The sequence below is a fragment of the Mustela putorius genome, unplaced genomic scaffold, assembly GCF_011764305.1.
Source record: "Mustela putorius furo isolate JIRA1106 unplaced genomic scaffold, ASM1176430v1.1 tig00004041_pilon_pilon_pilon, whole genome shotgun sequence".
Taxonomy (NCBI): domain Eukaryota; kingdom Metazoa; phylum Chordata; class Mammalia; order Carnivora; family Mustelidae; genus Mustela; species Mustela putorius.
This window is the reverse complement of record NW_025422176.1, coordinates 1,703,602-1,720,476: the sequence shown is the minus strand read 5'-3', so window position 1 is coordinate 1,720,476 and position 16,875 is coordinate 1,703,602. Positions and strand designations below refer to the sequence as shown.

The 16,875-nt window shown below is 45.9% G+C and overlaps 1 protein-coding gene across 4 annotated transcripts in view; it reads right to left on the bottom strand.

Moving 5' to 3' along the window:
- PRKCB (protein kinase C beta) overlaps positions 1 to 16,875 on the bottom strand; it is a 322,605-nt gene that overhangs the window by 185,764 nt on the left and 119,966 nt on the right. For all 4 annotated transcript variants that reach the window (XM_045072663.1, XM_045072664.1, XM_045072662.1 and 1 more), the window contains exon 3: positions 1,219 to 1,301. In XM_045072663.1, coding sequence (XP_044928598.1) covers positions 1,219 to 1,301 — 83 coding nt within the window. The remainder of the gene's footprint in view (positions 1 to 1,218; positions 1,302 to 16,875) is intronic.

The window sequence follows — 16,875 nt, the reverse complement described above, 5'->3', positions numbered from 1 at the left end:
ATTGCATCCTCACACAAAAATACCCAACAGAGAAAAAAAAAAAAATACCCAACAGGAAAAAGGAAGGGATGTCCACCCTCGTCAGAAAGGAAAGTCTTTCTTGAAAGCTCTGCGCAGACTTCCCCCAAGGCCCCCCTGAGTAGGACTGGGTCACATGATCATTCACTAACTACAGGGGAGCCTGGGATGCAAGTATCAGGCATTTCCAGCTTTTAGCATGAGAGGCAGCCTCTGCCAGAAATAAGAGAGCAAGGCCTAGGAATGGCTATTGAGGAGGTAATCAACAATGAACCACAAGCTTTGGACAAACTTAAACCAAGGCTTTTGCCATATCCTTATAGAACCCATGGGGTCATTCACTTAAGAGTTTCCTTAAACCGGGGCACCTGGGTGGTTCAGTGGGTTAAAGCCTTTGCCTTTGGCTCAGATCATGATCCCAGGGTCCTGGGATCGAGTCCCAAATCAGGCTCTCTTCTTGGCAGGGAGCCTGCTTCCCCCTCTCCCTCTGCCTGCCTCTCTGCCTATTTGTGATCTCTCTCTGTCAAATAAATCAATAAAATCTTAAAAAAAAAAAAAAAAAGAGTTTCCTTAAACCAATTTATCTTTTGTTTAACCTGACTTTTACTTGGGTAGGAAATTTTCTTTCTCTACCATAAATTCAAAACCTACTAGAAAATCTACTAGATACATTTTCTAATCCATATTAAAGTAAGTTCATACTGATTAAAATAAAATTTATTTGCCTGTTTTACCCAGAAGGATCCCCTGCCCCACCAACAGTAGCCAGGCTTTGGGATTCATGGCAGCAGGATAAACCCATTTTCCTCCTAATTCTTGGGCCCTGTAATCAAGAATTTGCTAACAAAGAGCTGTAAAGTGCATCTTAAGGTACCACCCTAACTACCTTGTAAGAACAGCAGGACCAATTTAGCATCTCACCACCACTCTCCATGCCCCTGCCGTAAAGATGAAGACATTTAGCAATATCACGGTAGGGGAAGCAGCTGGTTTGCCCTACTGTCCAACCCCACTCCCAAAATGTTTTGTTTTGTCCTTCCTGTTAAAATGAAAAAAGTCGCAGAGGCTATAGGGACCACCCCATGTTTTGGAATATGAACAGCCCCTCCATTTTGGGGTGGGGGTCTAAGCACAGCCTTCTTTACCCAAAAGGATGCCCTGACCGTGGCTGGAGAGAGGGGACGAGCGCCCGGTACTTACATCAGAGGCTGGGCCTTTGTCGGCACCTGGGCAGGAGAAGGTGACGAATTCATGGCACCGCTTGTGCACGACGAAACAGCAGACTGCAAAAGAGAAAAGAAGGGTAGGAAGTTGGGGGGGGTGCAGAGGCAAGTGGGGAAGAGAGGGAAGGGGGGGGAGAGATCATTAAACCTGGACTTCACAACAAGAAAGGTCTTACAGCAGAATGAACAATGGCTTCAGCTTCCCCATCTTGCCCTTTGCGGCAACCACTCTGCTGTGGCATCCTACAAATCCGTTCAACTTCTAAAGGTAACCCGGGTTCAGAAGATCACAAATGCTCAAAATTCCACCCCCTCCCCAAAGATCCCTTCAGCTGTCAGGTCTTGTGCTGGTTTTGAAACAGGATGTGGTTTCTTAGATCGGCATGAAATAGTAGTCGGCTTGGGTTTAGGTCCAGAATGCACAAGGAGTGCATATATTTAAACACTAGAATCATGCTCAGAGAGACATGCATGATACGAAGGGCCAGGCAGAAAATCAGAGTGAGCAGGCATGGCAGACCTGTGGCCCTCTCTCACCCAGAAGCAATGCCAAAGGACTGCAAGAATGGAGGAAAAACCTGCAGTGTGTCTTTGTTACTCAAGTAGTTTGCAACCAAATACACCCATACATATATTTGAACGTCAATGAGTTAGAGGCAGCTAGAATATGGCTCCCCCACCTGGCGGGGGGGGGGGGGGTGGGGGGCGGGGGGGGGGATTCTACCGCTTGGGGGGAGGGGAGGTCAGAGACTATATATATAAATATATAAATATATATATATTAAGACTTTATTTATTTATTTGACAGAGAGAGATCACAAGTAGGCAGAGCAGCAGGCAGAGAGAGAAGGGGAAGCAGGCTGCCCGTTGAGCAGAGAGCCCGATGCGGGGCTCGATCCCAGGACCCTGAGATCATGACCTGAGCTGAAGGCAGAGGCTTAACCTACTGAGCCACCCAGGCGCCCCAGTCAGAGACTATATTAAATCTACTTTCACTAAATCTAATTGGTGGGATCCTGGAGGATCCCATGCTGTAGAACCACACAACCAACTCAGGATCTTTCCAAAGAACATTCTCAGCAAATGAAAACAGGCCCGGAAAGCTCAAGACGACGCCTCGAAAGACAAGGGACCTGGGCAACATCACAAGAAGACTCGACCTGCCCACCGATCAAAGTACCAGGAAGTACTCCGCCACCTATGAGGTACTCTTGCTGAAGTAATCAAACCCGAATCAGTGCAAGCCTTTTGATCCAACAGCCAATTTACAGAAAATGCAAGTGACAGAGGCAAGTGTTAAATGACATCACAGGGAAGCAATCAGAAAAAAAGAAATTTTTTTAATACACAGCAATGCTCCCTCCTCTGTTGCCCCCCTCCCTGCTCACACGTGTGCTCACGCACACTCTCTCTCTTAAATAAATAAGTAAAATCTTAAAAAAAATAATTTGGGGAGGCATGTAAGTGGCTTGGTTGGTTGGTTGGTTGAGCATCTGACTCTTGATCTCAGCTCAGGTCTTAATCTCAGGGGCGTGAGGGTAAGCCCTGCATTAGGCTCCACACTGGGCATGGAGCCCACTTAAAAAAAAAATTCAGTATGACAGGAAGGAGAAAGGGAGGATTATAGCTGGAATAAAAATTAGTCATGATTGATCATTACTTGAACCCGAGTGATGGACACATGAGGATTATTACGCTAAGCTATCTACCTTAATAAATGTTTGGTATTTTCCACAATACAAAAATTCTTAAGTTCCCATGTTTGGAAACCAAGAAGAGGTCCAAAGGGGCCAATTTCTTTTGCCTTTGCTTACTCCCCTTTCTGTTTTAATAGCTACTGCATTTTATAAGTCATATATGCTTTGTAAAAAGATATTTGTGTTGGGGCACCTGGGTGGCTCAGTGGGTTAAAGCCTCTGCCTTCGGCTCAGGTCATGATCTCAGAGTCCTGCGATTAAGCCCCACATCGGGCTCTCTGCTCGGCAGGGAGCCTGCTTCCTCCTCTCTCTCTCTCTCTCTCTCTGCTGGCCTCTCTGTCTACTTGTGATCTCTATCTGTCAAATAAATAAATAAAACCTTTTAAAAAAAAGATATTTTTGTCAAATCGTGAACACGTGTCCGTGTGTGTGTGTGTGTCCCTCTGTTCCTATAGGTCTATGAATCTTGAGAGAAATTTATGAACAGTGGTCAACAGAAGCCAGTGTTGATTATCTCTTGGCAGTAGGATTGCCGATCATGTGAACCAGACCGATGACATCTGGACAAATCCGCCACAATGACAACTCTGTGACCTGAAGTCTTCTTGAACACCATCTCTAGCCTCGTTCTTTCTTTCTTGTCTAAACACAACCTCAAGTACATCACTGGAACATAATGTCCTTGATGTGCTCTGGAGATATGGCTATGACACACAACTATCCTTGAGCATCTCTCCCAGATGTAATACCAACACGGACTCCCCAGCTTCTGCGGCCATAAAAACAAGTCCTATGGAGGGGTGGAGGCGAGGTAGAGATCTACTTGTTTTGCAGCCACACACTTGTTTTGCTTCTGTCCTTAAGTCACCTTACTAAATCATTTCTTGTCAAACTGGACTTGGCCTTGTTCTTTGGAGGTCATTTTGCATAGAGCTCCCTTTCACAGAACACCCATCATTTTCACTTTCGACCTTACATTTTTCTACATCGTTCAAAACGTTTACCAGGAGTATAGACTAGTTACATAATCAGCTAAAACAACCCTACTCCCATTTTGAAACAAAATCAAGAGTCAAAGGTAAACACGGGTCAGGGGATGAAAAATATTACTGCCCAGTTTGGAAACTCGGGGGTTGGGTGGGGAACCGAATGGGCATGGCTAAAGAAGAACTTGGCAAACTAGAAGTCTAAATTGAGGGACTGTCCCAGAATTCCCCAAAACGGGTGGGAAGGAATCAAAGAAATGCTGCAAAACCTGTACAAGAGAGCCAAAAATGTAATACCCATCTAAAGAGATTCAAGAGAGAAGAGTGAAGGTGTAATCAAAGGAAACAGAAAAAGGAAACTCCCCGAAGCTGAAGAAGAATTTGAGTCATTAAACTCTAAGAAATTATCAAGCATCCACAGGAATGAAGGAAGAAAAGAGTGAGGTGAGGGTATCTGAGATCATTCCAACATGTCCAGCAGGGGCAGGAAGAGGACAGAGGGAAGATTACCAGCAACAGAACAAAAATAGTTTTTTTTAATTATTTTTATTAACATATCATGTATTATTTGCCCCAGGGGTACAGGTTGGTGAATCATCAGGCTTACACATTTCATAGCACTCACCATGGCACATACCCTCCCCAGTGTCCATAACCCAACCACCCTTTCCCTACCCCCAGCAACCCTTAGTTTGTTTTGTGAGATGCAGAGTCTCTTATGGTTTGTCTCCCTCCCGATCCCATCTTGTTTCATTCTTTCCTTCCCTATCCCCAACAAATTCCTCATATTCCTCTCAAATTCCTCATATCAGGGAGATCATATGATAATTGTCTTTCTCTGATTGACTTATTCCATTCACCATAATACCCTCTATCTCCATCCACGTCGTTGCAAATGGCAAGATTTCATTTCTTTTTACAGCTACATAGTTTTCCATTGTATATATAAGAACAAAAATAATTTGGCATCAGATTTCTCCTCTGCAGTTCTGAATTCTAGAATATGATCAAGCAGTATCTTCAAAGGTTTAGGAAAAGTCATTCTGACCTAAAACCTCATACAAAGCCAAACTGATATTCCAGAGAAGGTCCAGAGTAAAGACATTTCCAAAATACAAGGACTTAAAAAACTTACTTCCAAACTATGGAAAGAACCTAGATGTCCATCAACAGATGAATGGATCAAGAAGATGTGGTATATATACACAATGGAATACTATGCAGCCATCAAAAGAAATGAAATCTTGCCATTTGCGACAACATGCTTAGCGAAATAAGTCAAGCAGAGAAAGACAACTATCATATGATCTCCCTGATATGAGGAAGTGGTGATGCAACATGGGGGCTTAAGTGGGTAGGAGAAGAATAAATGAAACAAGATGGGATTGGGAGGGAGACAAACCATAAGTGACTCTTAATCTCACAAAACAAACTGAGGGTTGCTGGGGGGAGGGGGTTTGGGAGAAGGGGGTGGGATTATGGACATTGGGGAGGGTATGTGCTTTGGTGAGTGCTGTGAAGTGTGTAAACCTGGTGATTCACAGACCTGTACCCCTGGGGATAAAAATATATGTTTATAAAAAAAAACTTACTTCCCACAAAAGAAGTGCTAGAGTATATACACCTCGCAAAACAATAACCAAAACAAATGAAAAGGGGTAGAAACAAAAGTGGTGAAAGAAAGGACAAGAAAACAAAGAGGGAGGGGTGCCAGGCTGACTCAGTTGGTAAGCACGCAGACTCTGGATCTCTGGGTTGTGAGTTCAAGTCCCATGCTAGGTGTAGAGATTACTTTAAAAATTAAGAAACTTTAATACACACAGGCACACACACACACACACACACACACACACACACACAGGGAGAGGAGAGGGGGAAGAAACTAAGTCATAAGAAATGGAGGTGGGAGAAGGTCCATAACATGGAGATGCACTAAGAGTCTTGTCTCATTCCTCAAGAGGTTCTAGATATTAAGAAACCCCATGTAAGGCATTTTAAGTTTGAATATGCGTGTTAACCATTGAGAACAAAAAGGGCACCTAGGGGTCGCCTGGGTGGCTCAGTGGGTTAAGCCTCTGCCTTCGGCTCAGGTCCATGATCTCAGGGTCCCTCATCGGGCTCTCTGCTCAGCAGGGAGCACATGCCCTTCCCACATGCCCCAATTTCATATAAATATTATTCTTTTCTTTTTCTACTTTTCTACGACATGACTTGCACTTTAAATTCTTTAATCCATCTGTAATTTCATGCCACCTGATGTGCACTGGGAATCTGCTTTGCCACTTTTTTTTTTCCCGAATAGGTAATCAATTGTCCCAATACATTTTATTGAATAACCAGTCCCTTCCCCACTGATCTCAAATGCCAACTTTATTATACCCTAAATAATTATATACGCTGGGGTCTGTCTTTGGGCCTTCTGTTCTGCTCCACTGCTCTGTCTTGGAGTACAGCAATATGGGTTTTAATTATAGTTGCTTTAGAATATGTTATATCTTGGCAGGGCAAGTCCTCTCTCATTATCCTTACTTTCAACATTTTCTTGGCAATCACTGCGTGTTTATTCTTCCAAGTGAACTCTAGAATCGGTTTACAAGGCTTTTAAAAATACCAGTGGAATTCTTATTGGAATTACGTTTAGGCAAGCCCCCGGCCCAAGCCTCACTGACAAAGAAACACTCACCGGAACGTTGCCTGAAATTGTCTCAAACTTAGTAATTAAATTCCAGACAGCTGACACGTTCACCACGAGTCTTTCTCTGAGGAATAGGGTGTCCCCTTGTTAAAAATCTGACTTCATGTGTCCCGGCCAAGTCTTTGATTTTCTCTATACATTTCTCACTTCGTATTAGAGGAGGGAACCTTTTTTTAGGTGATTGTGATTTGGACATTTGTTTCCCATTTTGTTTTCCAACTGGTGGTGGCTGACACATAGAGAAGCAATATATTTATTTTGTACACTTTTTTTTAAATTTTTTAATAGGTTTTGGTGGGCTTCTGATTGCTTTCCTTGAGTTTTCCAGGTGGAGAATCACATTAGTTCCATTTACAATATTTTCCCTTTACCCTCTCTGATAGATAAGCCTCGTTTCTCTCCTAATCTTCCTCCCTCTTCTCTTGTTTCCATGTCGGTAACTTTCAGAACACTGTGGAACAAAAGGGAGCAAAACAGTCCATTCTGAGCTTTTCGCAGCTTGACTCCTGCCGCACTCTTCTCAAACTAACTCTTGCCATTGTTATTTGCCTTGGAAACCGTCCATGGTGTTCTTCTCAATATGTGTCCCCCGTGCGTGCTCACCTGGGATGATGAAATATCCCTTCTCATGCCTTCCTCGCCGTGTATTATTAGGGAGTCTCGCTTTTTATTTTTTCCAGAGGTTTGTCTTGTCCCCTTCATCGTCTGTTCTATTATTCTACCATTAGATAGTCTTTTTTTTTTTTTTAAGTAGGCTCCACAGCCAGTGTGGAGCCCAACACAGGGCCTAAACTCATGGCCCTGAGATCAAGACCTGAGCTGAGATCAAGAGTCAAAAACTTGGGGCACCTGGGTAGGTCAGTGGGTTCAGCCTCTGCCCTCAGCTCAGGTCATGACCCCAGGGTCCTGGGATCGAGCAGCCCCGCATTGAGCCCCGCATCGGGCTCTTTGCTCAGCCGGGAGCCTGCTTCCCTTCCTCTCTCTCTGCCTGCCTCTCTGCCTACTTGTGATCTCTGTCTGTCCAATAAATCAATAAAATCTTTAAAAAAAAAAAAAAGAAAAGTCAGAAACTTAGCTGACTTGAGCCACCCAGACATCCCCTTTTCTACCATTAAAGACATGGATATATTTCTCAGTTCAACTGCAGTTTTTTTCTTACCCCTACATTATTCATTGCTATTTGTACTTTTATTTGTCCCGCTTAGTTTAATTGTACTATTTACTCATATTGTACGTGTATGAGTTCCTGGTTAGGAGTATGAATTTGGGAGTCAGACGGCCTGGCTTGGATCCTGCAACATTTGCAAACCGTAATACTCGGGTGCATTCCCTTTTCCCCTGTGCCTCAGTTTCTTCTCTGGAAAATGAGGGTGATAACAAAGCATCCATATCATAGGGAAGTTGTCGGAATTAAATGAGTTAATCCAGGCTCGGAACTGTGCCTGGCACGTCCTGAGTATTCAACAAAGGCCTGCTGCTACTTACTGTTCTTTCTCAAGCGCCTTGAATGAACTGCTCAGTTCACGTATTCCCACCCTTCTTCATGAAAAATTAAAGATTTTACGGGCACCCGGGTGGCTCAGTGGGTTAAGCAGCTGCCTTTGGTTCAGATCATGATCCCGGGGTCCTGGGATCGAGCCCCACATCGGGCTCCCTGCTCAGTGGGGAGCTGCTTCTCCCTCTGCCTCTCCTCTTTCTCCCCCCTAGCTTGTGCCCTCTCTCTCACTCCCTCTCTCAAACAAATAAATAAAATCTTCAGAAACAATTTTTTTAATTAAACGTTTTAAGGCTAAAAACCTCCCTCACCAGTACAGCATTGGTGGCATCCTGTGTCTTTTTTTTTTTTTTTAAGATTTTATTTATTTATTGGACAGAGGGAGAGCACAGGTAGACAGAGAGAGAGAGAGGAGGAAGTAGGCTCCCTGCGGAGCAGAGAGTCAGATGTGGGGCTCGATCCCAGCACCCTGGGATCATGACCTGAGCCGAAAGAGGCTTTAATCCACTGAGCCACCCAGGTGCCCCGGCATCCTGTGTCTTAATACAGAGTTGCCACTGTTAAGCTTTAAACAGCCAGCCCTGCTACTTTTCTTTATAGTCTTGTAGTCAGTTAGCCCATCATGGTTCTCATTTCTTTCTCGCCCCTGGGACTGTTTAGAGAAGCTGTTTCCCACCACCACCATTTACCAGTCATCTTGTCAGTCTTTCTTCCAAACATCTAAACCATCCATTAAGGTCTTCAACATCCTCAGTCCCTTTGATAGAGAGGGGAATCCGCTCTACTTTCCTGGCATCTGCTCCAATTCCAATATATAAGTGGTATTTAGTAAACCAGTACTTTGTGAGTGAATAAACAAAAGAATGGATTACCATCAGCCACAGACAAAGAAGAAAGCCCGGTCAACCTCGTGGTGCACGTAGCTCCCAGCTGGCCTTGCAATGACCACCACCATGGACACGGACGGGGGTAGTGGTACTAGCCACTGTCAAGGTCTCTTGAACGCAGCCATCCAGTGAGCCACGAAAATAAATAATCCATCCTCAGCAAGGCAGAATCAAAGTGCCAAGTGATTTGATTATCCTGTAGGGCACATACCCTATGGAGAAGCTGGGAACATACTGGAAAGCTGATGAGCTTCTGGTGCATGAACTTCCTGTCTACACTGTGTTTATCAAAGTTGTGCAAATCCAATTCCCCATTAACTAAAACACTATAAAGAAAAGTAGTAGGGCTGGCTATTTAAAGAAACAAACTAAATCCTTTTGTGATACAAATAAACACCCCCTCATTTCTGTTTGGCAAATTCAGGGTAAAACCAGTTTTGCTTAAATAAGAGACAACACTTACTGAGCTGATGAAAGTCGCACCAGGTCCTACTTTCAAACAGGTACCTGGTAGGAGCCAAGAATTCCTCGAGGCTTCATGGTTTATTCAACAGCTCTTTGCTCTGCAGAAGTTAAAAGCCTGCAGCCTACAGCCTTTGGAAGCCAGCCTGTAGCCATGCTTTATTAGGATGACACAACAGAGTCACCAACTCAAATGCTAGAGGCCAGGTGAGCAATGACAATGTCTGAGAATGCAGGCAGGACCTGTCTAAAAGGGGGAACTGCCACTCAAATCCAGAAGACAACGAGATAAAGCTCCAGCTCTGTCCACCTCCACCCCTCCCTTATTCCGTGTTAGGTCGGGAAGGTCCCTGGCCAGCTTTGTATGCGGAAGAATGCCTTCCCCCCAACCCTCATCAAACATATCCACATCCAAATCCCTGGAATGTAGAGATGTTACCTTGCATGGGAAGAATGGACTTCGCGGGGGCGCCTGGGTGGGTCAGTGGGTTAAAGCCTCTGCCTTCAACTCGGGTCATGATCCCAGGGTCCTGGGATCGAGCCCCACATTGGTCTCTCTGCTCAGCAGGGAGCCTGCTTCCCCCTCTCTCTCTGCCTGCCTCTCTGCCTACTTGTGATCTCTGCCTGTCAAATAAATAAATAAAATATATATTTTTTTAAATGGACTTTGCAGGTGGGATTAAATTAAGGATCTTGAGATGGAAAATTATTCTGGATTATACTGATGGACCAATGTCATCACAAGGGTCCTTACCAGATGGGGCCAGGAGGGTCAGAGGAGGAGATGTGACAACAGAAGCAGAGGTTTCGAGTGATGACGCCTTTGCTAGAAAGGAACACAGGCCAGGGAGTGTGGGTGGCCTCCAGCAGCTAGAGAAGGCAAGGAACAGATTGTCCCCTGGGGCATCCAGAAGGAAGGTAGCCCTGCCCACACCTTGATTTTAGCCCCATAAGACCCATTTTCAGACTTCTGACCTCCAGAATGATAAGATTATAAATCTGTGTCATCATAAGCCACCGTGTTGGCACTAACTTGCTACAGCAGCCACAGGAAAACAATGTCCCAGTTGATCCCAGAAGCAGAAGACCCAGGAAACTTCTCCAGAGCATCTGCCGCAAGAACGCCTTGGGACGCCAGCTTCGTTTCGCACCACACCCCACCCCCCAAGTCCCGGTTCTAGCCACTGTAACTTATTCATTGCATCCCAAAAGGACTGAATCAAGTCATCAAAATTTCTTTTTTTTTTTATTTTTCTCTTTGGAGTTGATTCTTCCCTACTACCTTATTCTCACTGGGGTCTCCAATGGAAAGCGGACATTCCTCCAAGCAGCCTTTGTCCGGGAATCCGCATGCCCCCCGGGACAGAAATCTCAGCCCTGGCTGCAGGTATCTGTGGTGAGAAAAGAAAGAGACGGGGCCTCGGGCCTTTTCTCAACTCCCATCTGTCTCAGGAGGCCTCCAAAACAGCCAGCTTTCGAGGGAGAAAATCCTGTCTTCTGCCAAGAGTTCCAGGCCAGGCCCGTGGGATCCATTGGACGTAGGTGTGAACCCACATTTCCCAGCTAGAAGCTGAAGCTCTTCACCCCGCCTCGCGGAGACTCTGTCTGTCTTCTCCAAAATGGGAATAAGCATCTACTCTCAGAAGGGCTTTTGCAGAAGCTCTAATGAGACGAGAAACACAACGAGCGCAGTGGAAAGGGTCATTCGGGTTGGAGCCACCAGCGGGCAAATCTCGCTTTGCAAAGACTGGAGAGGATCTCTTTTTCCTGTGGAGTCGAAGCTGATCCACAGGCATGGAACTCGGCCTCGCGCCCAGGATGAGGCGGCGCTCCCCCAGAGGTTGTCCCGAACCGTCTCTGCCATCCAAGGCCTCGTTTCCACCCAACCCCTGGCTCCCTGGCTTTCAGAAGACCGACCCAACGCGGCCATGCCACTTGAGGTCACGAAGGGCCGTCACATCCAGGCTGTCACCTGAACCACGCCACAGCCCTGTGAGGACCATGTGCTGACCTGCGTTGGTATCAACAGGGCGGCTGATGCTCAGGGAGAAAGGACGTGCCCGAGGGCACCCAGCGTGTCCATGGCATCGTCTGTGTTTGAAACCGGGTCTGTCTTCCTCTGGAGCCCACACGCCACTTAACACGGTGTCGCTGCATTTCTGTTTGTCATCTCCCTCACTGTTCCAGAAGAAATCCTCCCCCGCTTTCCTCACCCCCGCCATCCAGTCAGTTGCTAAATCCTACTGAATCTTCCTTCGCAACATCTTTTGTGCCATATCTTCCCGTGCGTTCCCCGCTGATGCCACCCTAACTGTCCCTCGTGACTCAGACAGGCACTCCTGTCACCGAGCCTTAACTGGGCTCCCCAGAAACAAAGGAGTCCACCTCGACAGCTCACCCCTAGGCGCCGAAGTTTTCCACAGCCTCTTCCAAAGGAGACGAGGTTACCCGTGTCGCTGTGAAATCTGAATGAGACGTCATGTACAAATGCACAGAAGTGAGGCACCTGGGTGGCTCAGCTGGTTAAGCATCTGCCTTTGGCACAGGTCGTGATTCCGGGGTCCTGGAATCGAGCCCCGCCTCAGGCTCCCTGCTCAGCGGGGAATCTGCTTCTCCCCCTGACCCTCCCCACTCTCGTGCTCTCTTGCTCTCTCAAATAAATAAATAAAATCTTCATTTTAAAAAATGCACAGAAGCAGGACACAAAGTAAGTGCTCAACAAAGGTTCATTTATTTCCTTCGAGGTTAGAGGGGTTCGCCAGATAAGCCTGGCAGCCATCCTGCCTGGATTCGACACCAGGCTGTATTTATCAGTTCTATGACCTTGAATGAGTCCATTGACCTTTTTGTGTCTCCGTCTCCTAGCCTAGAAGATAGAAATATCAACAGTACTTTCCTCACAGAGTTGTTACAAGGATTGAGTGAATAAATCTAAGCATAGTGTATGGACACAACAAGTGCCAAACAGATACTAAGTATTGTCGGTGAGATTCCTACCTGCTGTCCTCTACCCCAGTGAGCCTATGCCCTCTGAGAATTATTCATGCTCTGAAAATTCACTTTTTATATTACTTCCCTTCTCCGACACATTCCCTGGCTGCCCCGCTGCCGGAAGCTGCATTGTCCAACTGGTCCCATGGGGTTATGCCAATTTAAATTAATCAGGTAAAAATTCAAAATTGAGTTCCTCGTTCACACTAACCACATTTCAAGTGCTTAAGAGTCACATGTAGTGAGCAAGTACCATCTTGGACGCTCATCGCAGAAAGTCGCATTGGACGGCGCTGGCCAAAGGATAAACAGTGCGCGGTGAGAATTTCTTTTGAAAACGGAATGCCATGCTTACGGTTTCAAACGCAAACACTGCAGAGGCGCACACAGTTGAGAATCACTACTTTACTCCATCATTGGAGGGAACTGTTCTCTCCAGTTTCTTGTGTGTCCTTCTAGAAATATTCCTTGCATATGTGTGAGCCCACGTGATACCTATATGTGGAGTGAGACATTCTGTATTTCCTTTTTGGGTTTTTGGTTGTTGGTTTTTTTTTTCCCCCTAAATCTCTGTCCCTTTTGTTTTCCCCACGTGATTCAACTCTGTACCACAGGTTCTCAGCCCTGGAGACACTGAGTCCCCTGAAATTTTTAAAAACATATCAGGGCCCAGGACCCACCGCCAGAGATTCTGATTAAGCGCGAAAGGGGGCAGGGGGCAGGGACCGGGTAGGGGGGCAGTTGGAGGACAGGTACATTTAAAAAGCCCCCCAGGTGATTCCAATGCTGAGAAGTATGTTGATCTGCACCCCCACTGAGGCTTCCCCCCAAAACTGACACATCTGCAGGCCTGTTCCGGACCATTCTGGTCCTGCAACTGCATTTTATTCTGTTTCTTTACCCGGTCTCACAGGGAATTCCTAAAGCTCTGAGGATGGTGATTTCCTCCCGCAAGAGGGGGAAAAGCAAGAGCAAACTTTGTTTATCAAGAGCCAAGCCCTACGGAGGTTGGGGGTTCAGAACACAAAAGCAGAAGCGCCAACCACGCTACCCAGTCAGCAGTGGCAGGAAAGGAATGTTTTCCTTTAGAGCATTACCAGACTTATTTAACTAAGCAAGATAAAGCAGTGGAACCAACAAGAAGGAAATAATGGGCCTCAGAAGTCAGTAAACCCATGAGAAGAAAACCACCCCCCCCCGCCCTTCTACAAACCCCAGGGCAGGACAGCAGCTGGGAGCATCCGGCTGGTTCGGATGACACGTGGAGGCTGTTCTCGACCCCTTGGCCTCTCCCCTTTTGATCAGGCCCCAAAGGTGGGGGCAGCAGGACATAATGGCATGGCCTAAGTGAAAATATCAACATCCCTTCATTCACCAGGCATCTCTAGCCCTAGGAGCGCACGCAGATCAGAAGAGCTGCTCCTGAAACCAAGTATTGTGGGTGTCTCTTTTCTCTGCCTAACCAGCGTCCATCCTTTGTGTCTCTTCCCCTTTGGAAAACTGTCCCCTTCTGACCCTCAATTGCGGCGACCCACCTAAGGTGGTCTTCACCTTCTGGCTCCCGGAGGGTGGACGTAGGGATGGGCATGAGACGAAGCTCCCCAGGGAGAATCAGTTTCAGGACTTTTGCTGGAATTATTAGGAAAGAGGATGTTCTTTCCGGAAGTATTGCTAAGCTGGTAGGGACTGTGTCCACATCTGCCACCTTTATTATCTGTTCTGAGAGTGAGTCCAACAAAGAGAAAAGCAGAGCTAAGAGATCTCTGATGGCCGCATATGAGCACCTGGATCCACCCAGGCCTGAATCCCCACCCCTCAACATTTCTACGTAAGTCCTAAACTCCCTTGTTGCCTAAACCAACTTGAATTGGGTTTCTGTTCCTTCAGACCAAGGGACTTCTGACTAATAAACCAAAAGGTGAGAAGCTGGAGACTGTCTGGTGAGGTCCCCTATTCTCTCCTGTTTTCCATGTATTCCTATAAATAAACTCTTTCCTTTTTTTAATTAGGGGTCTGGTATTAAGAGCACTCAATTCAATCAGTCTATTTGGGGGAACCGAGGACAGGTGGGGATATAGTGCCTCACTTTTCCCTTAATTCCTATAAATAACGCAGCCCTAGAAGAAGGGGAGTACACCTAAGAGTTTGCTCTGTAAGGAGATACACCAATTGACAAGTCTCCTTTATCCACAGACACCTGTTGCTTGGGTTTCTTTTCTGTAAGTGCTGGTGGGATGGGCACAAACTCCTCGCTGATGCAACTGTGATTTACACCATCTGCCTACTTCTAGCTCCTACCCCTGCATGTGAAGGGGTGACCACAGAGCCCTAAGGCCAAAGCCTTTCTTGACATGACAATGAGTCACATCCACCAAATTGTGTCTTGGGAGCTGGGTGACTTGAAACCCAGAAATAAATCAATTCCTATCAATCTCAGTCCCCCAAGTCACTCTATTTAAAAGCAAATAGAAAGCTGAATTCTCTAGCTTACAACTCTGCCAGCAGTTTGGCTGGGGGGTGGGGGTGGGGCGTGGGGGGGGGCTTCTATGTGAGTATTTGTAAAAATCACCAAATCAAAAACAGGGCCATGGATGTTATACAGAGTATCTGTTGGTTTTGCCTGCCCAGCACGCACTGCCCCTTCTTCTGGGAACTGGCATATTGATTTTCCTTTGGGAAACCAGCCCTTCTCCATTGTACGTAGTCCTGATGTGTCTATCAGTCAAGGCTGCAGCTCTCCCCGGGACAAGGGCTTGGCCACGTGACCCAACATCAGCCAATCACACTCTTTCTCCTAGGAATCTGATTCTTGAATCAATAGTATCGCCTGGCAAAGGTTGCTCAGTTCCTGCCATCTAGACCTGAGAGTGGCCCTGAACCCTATACTTTCTAAGGCCTGGTATTGTGCGAATGTGGTACCCCTGATGCTTCAGCTGTTTTTTTTTTTTTTTAAGACAACTAGAGTCCATTTCTGTCACTTACAAAGAACCAAACAACCCTAGTCACTTCAAAGACATCTGATCTCACCCCATCCTGATGCAAGAATCCTTCCTATGACATCCCCAAGAGACGGTCCCAAGCCTTCCTTGCACACCTCCAGGACAAAAAGTTCTCCACCTCCTACAGACAACTCTACTATTCTGAAGTTCTTAAAACCGCACAGAAAGGGGGCACCTGCGTGGCTCAGTCGCTTAAGTGTCTACCTTCGGCTCAGGTCATGATCCCGGGGTCCTGGGATCGAGCCCCGTGTCGTGCTCTCTGCTCAGTGGAGAATCTGCTTCTCCCTTTGCCTCTGCCTCTACCCCTGTTCGTGCCTGCTTTCTTTCGCTGTCTCTCAAATAAATAAACAAAATCTTAAAACAAAACAAAAACCACGTGCTTTTTTTCACTATCATATCCTAGTGTTGGTACTTAAAGGAGCTCAATGATTTGACTGACTGGTAGAGATTTGAAGCCAATGACCATGCCCCCCCCCCCCACACACACACACCTGCTTCCCCTGTACGCCCCCTTCCTCTCCAAATATTCGGGTCTACAGGACAAGACCTTCTCACCATCATCCCAGGTGCTCTGACGCCCAGTAAAGTCATAGCAAAAATGTCCTCATGATACTTTCCACTTGCTTTCTGTTTTACTTGAATGAGACAAGCTCACGGTGGAAGATCTACACACAGAAAAGCAGGAAAAAAAAACAAAACACCACACCTAGAAGGAAACATGAAATGTTAACAGCGGCGGTGATCTCTGGTTATAAGGACTTGCGGGTTTTGTTCTTTTAATAACTCTGTATTTCCTTCGTATTTTAAGATAATAAAAGTAAACATAAATTTTAATCAATTTCATGAGGTTTCATCTAATACAAGAGAAAATATACCATTCTAGATGTATAGTTTGATGAGTTTTTGACAGATGGGTTACACCCGCGTAGTTGGCACCATGATCAGGATACAGAACGCTCACACCACCCCAGAAGTGCGCCTGTGCCCTTTTCCAGTTAAGGCCCTCGCCCCACTCCCCACCCCCGACATCCACAGAGCAGCTCTCTCCTAGTGCCGATTAATGGAATCATACAATATGGACTATTTTGTGTCTGCTCTCAATCAAGAATAACATCTTGATTAGTAATGATTAATAATGCAGTTGTCGGTATCAGTAATTAGTTCATTTTTACTGCTAAGTAGTATCTCGTGATACCGTTCCTCCAACATTTCTTTATCTGTTCATTTGTTTGTTAATTGATGTTTGGGGAGTTTTTTATTTTTTTATTTTATTTTATTTTTATTTTTTTTGCCCCCAGTTTCTGGCTCTTCTGAATAAAACTGCTGCAAACGTTCATTTATATGTCTTCGGGTGGATACACAATTTACTTTGGTTAATGGAGCCGCTGTGTCATACAGGAACTCTGTTTAACTTTGTAAGAC